The sequence below is a fragment of the Terrapene carolina genome, unplaced genomic scaffold (assembly GCF_002925995.2).
Source record: "Terrapene carolina triunguis isolate 2854851 unplaced genomic scaffold, T_m_triunguis-2.0 Scaffold616, whole genome shotgun sequence".
Taxonomy (NCBI): domain Eukaryota; kingdom Metazoa; phylum Chordata; order Testudines; family Emydidae; genus Terrapene; species Terrapene triunguis.
Window position 1 is genome coordinate 274,958 of NW_020664967.1, and position 3,072 is coordinate 278,029.

The following is a 3,072-nucleotide window of genomic DNA, read 5'->3' on the forward strand; positions in this document are numbered from 1 at the left end:
TCCCCCCAGCAGAGCCCCCGGGGCACGAAGCGTTTAACAGCCCCTGACCCACCGGAGGTGGCACCTTATGGTTTAGCAGGATCATGGGTAGATGCATTGCCAGGCACTACAAACCCTGCACCCAGCCCCCAGCCATGCCCCTGCTTTTTAAGCTTCACCACAAAGGCCCAGGTAAGAGGGGGCTGGGGGTTAATTTCCCCAGGGCGGCAGATCTGGAGGTGGGGGACTGAGAGCATCACACGCACACGCACACGCACACGCACACGCACACGCACACTTCCCTTCTGCAGGATTACGTTCCACACGCCAACCGATCCCACCAAAATCCACTGGCTTCTGCCTTCCCACAAGGGGGAGGAAAATCAAAAGAAAAGCCAGCCCTGCTCCTCATCGGAGATCCAAACAAACCCAGTGGTCTCAGGAGAGACTCAGTCTCCGAGTTAGCTGGATGAGGCAGGCGGGGTGGCGAGCCCCTTCCCTCCCCCGAAACGCAAGGGCAGCGCAGCCGGCCTGCTGGTCACGCTAACCTTGGGCGAGCAGAAGTGACTGAGACGTGAAAAGTAAAACTGGATCACCATGAAATCAGATTCTCCCCGCCCTGCGGTTTAATGAGCCCAACACCGCCGGCCCCCCCCCACATTACAACACAGCAAAAATAAAAGACCGGGGGGCTGGACGGGGGGGGGAACCCACCGAGCAAAACCTCTTCACTCCCGATTTGCAGGCACCAAACATTGCAGCGCCAGTTACCTGTGAAAGAACTATTACAAACACGCCGGCAGAGGAATATGCCGCAGCCAGCGGAGGAAGAAATCAAAAATTTATCAACCCTATTGAAAGCTCTTGCCGGGCAGGCCGAAGGGAGGGGGGAAAGTTCGGCTGTTCCAAATCTCTGGGTTTGAGAGCGGCAAGTTGATTTTTGGATTATTTATTACACTTTATTGGGAAGATGGGACTGAAACACGCGACGCCCAGGAGCGCAGGCGGGGCCGTGGCCGGGAGTCCTTGGCAATTCTTTAATCACACTTGGCTTTAAGTGCTTTTCCGCTCGTGCGAACTTACACGGGGCTAGACTGGGGATGGGAATTCATAGGTAGCACGGCCGACGGGCCAGCCTCCGTCCTGGCCTAACCCCGACACCAGCTGTGAATACGGCCCAACGCTTTCCTTGACCAGGCCGGATTTTCATTACATCGGTGTCAATCCAGATTGAATTCAACAGAGTCGCTCCGGATTGACACCGGCAGCAAACTGGACCAGGGCTCTCAGAGGAGAGAGCACGTCAGGATGGGAGACAGATTTTACATAGGTCGGGGGTGGGATGTTGCCAGTGCCGGCTGAGAAAGGAATCGTAGCCCCAGTGTGAGAAAAGGTGGAAATTGAGCCGTGGTGTGTTACAGGCGATGCTCGGCCCTGTGCGTACGCAGGCACCGAAACGCTCCAAACACCCACCAACCCCTGCGCCGGCACAATGCGGAGCGGCCCAAGATCCCCCCCAGCCCAGGCTCCGGCTCAGCCCCCCCAGGCAGGGGACAAACTAGAGAACTGGAGCCGCGTCGGGAAGCGAAGTCTGCATGGGAGCAGGAATCGCTAATCGGGTCTCGTCAGTCTAACGAGAGCCAGCAGCTGGGAGTGGAAGCCAGACAAATTAACGCTGAATTTTAACACCTCGGGTATGTCTACACTGCAAAAAAACATTTCCCGCTGCAGGCTTCAGAGCCCGAGCTCCAGCCCGAGCCTGCTCGACAGCCCCGTTCCATGAGCCCCCGAGCCGTGTCCACTGCTGGCCCCCTGCCCCCTCTGTCGCCCGGGGCCACAGGCAGGTTTGGGGTTTATTGCAGCACAGACGTATCCAGAGGGGAAATTAACCACTGGGACAACTTCCCGAGGGCTGTGACCGATCCTCCAGCACTGGCAAATTTGTCAGTCAATGCTGGACGTCTTCAAGTTCCGCTCGGGTTCAAACAAGAAGGAATTCGGGGCCGGACTCCGGCCTGCGCCGTACGGCGGGTCAGCCTAGATAACCGCAGCAAAGAGCTAATCAATACACCCACTCCCAGCAGCCGGATACCGCCCCACGGGAGGAGGGGCATCGCTCAGAAAAGAGCTAAATGCTGGAACAGGACTTGCGGGGAATAACCCGGCCACGAGGAGAGGAGAGATGGGGAACAGCTGGGTGAATGGTTCTCCCACAGAGCCCCGCTTCGAGCCCTGGGGACTGCAGGCTGTGCCGTGTGCACCAGACACACGCTCATTGTGCATCATGTACCAGACGCACACGCATTGTGTGCTGCACACACGCATTGTGCATCACGCACATGCATCATGTACCAGACACACGCTCATTGTGCATCGTGTACCAGACGCACACGCATTGCGTGCTGCACACACGCATCGTGCATCACGCACATGCATCGTGTACCAGACACACGCTCATTGTGCATTGTGTACCAGAGGCACACTCATCATGCACCGCGCACACGCATCGTGCATCATGTACTAGATGCACACGCATCATGTGCCGTGCACAGGTGTCATGCATTGTGCGCCATGTACCAGACGCACACGCATCATGCATCGCGCACACGCATCGTGCACCAGACGCACACGCATCGTGCACCATGTACCAGATGCACACGCATCGTGCATCGCGCACACGCATTGTGCATCGTGTGCCGTGTACCAGACGCACACGCATCGTGCGCCGTGTACCAGATGCACACGCATCGTGCATCGCGCACACGCATCGTGCACAGCGTAGAACGACCATGGCCATTGCGGTGAACTCCCTGGTGCTCATTTCCAGCCTCGGGGTCCAGAGCGGGACAGCGGGAGCCCGGCTCAGCGTCGTGCAGCCAGCGCCACCCGCCCTGCCCAGCCGGGTGCATGTGGGCGTCCCTGGGGGCTTTGCCCAGCCCCGCGAGGCTGCCGTGACCCGAGCAGCGGGGGCGGGAGGAGACAGCCAGAGGTGGCACCCGGGCTATATGTAACGGAGTCGCACGCCCGGGCGAGTCGCTCAGTCCTGGCCCCTTTGGCAGCTGCCAGACGGTCCTTTTAGCTGCTTTACAATCC

The 3,072-nt window shown here is 58.8% G+C and overlaps 1 protein-coding gene across 1 annotated transcript in view; it reads left to right on the plus strand.

Moving 5' to 3' along the window:
* Window positions 1-2,550: 2,550 nt before the first annotated feature.
* Window positions 2,551-3,072, plus strand: part of LOC112124739 (low-density lipoprotein receptor-related protein 1-like) — a 19,875-nt gene continuing 19,353 nt past the window's right edge. Inside the window, exon 1 of the mRNA XM_026659269.2 lies at window positions 2,551-2,623. Within this exon, the coding sequence (XP_026515054.2) occupies window positions 2,551-2,623 (73 nt within the window). The remainder of the gene's footprint in view (window positions 2,624-3,072) is intronic.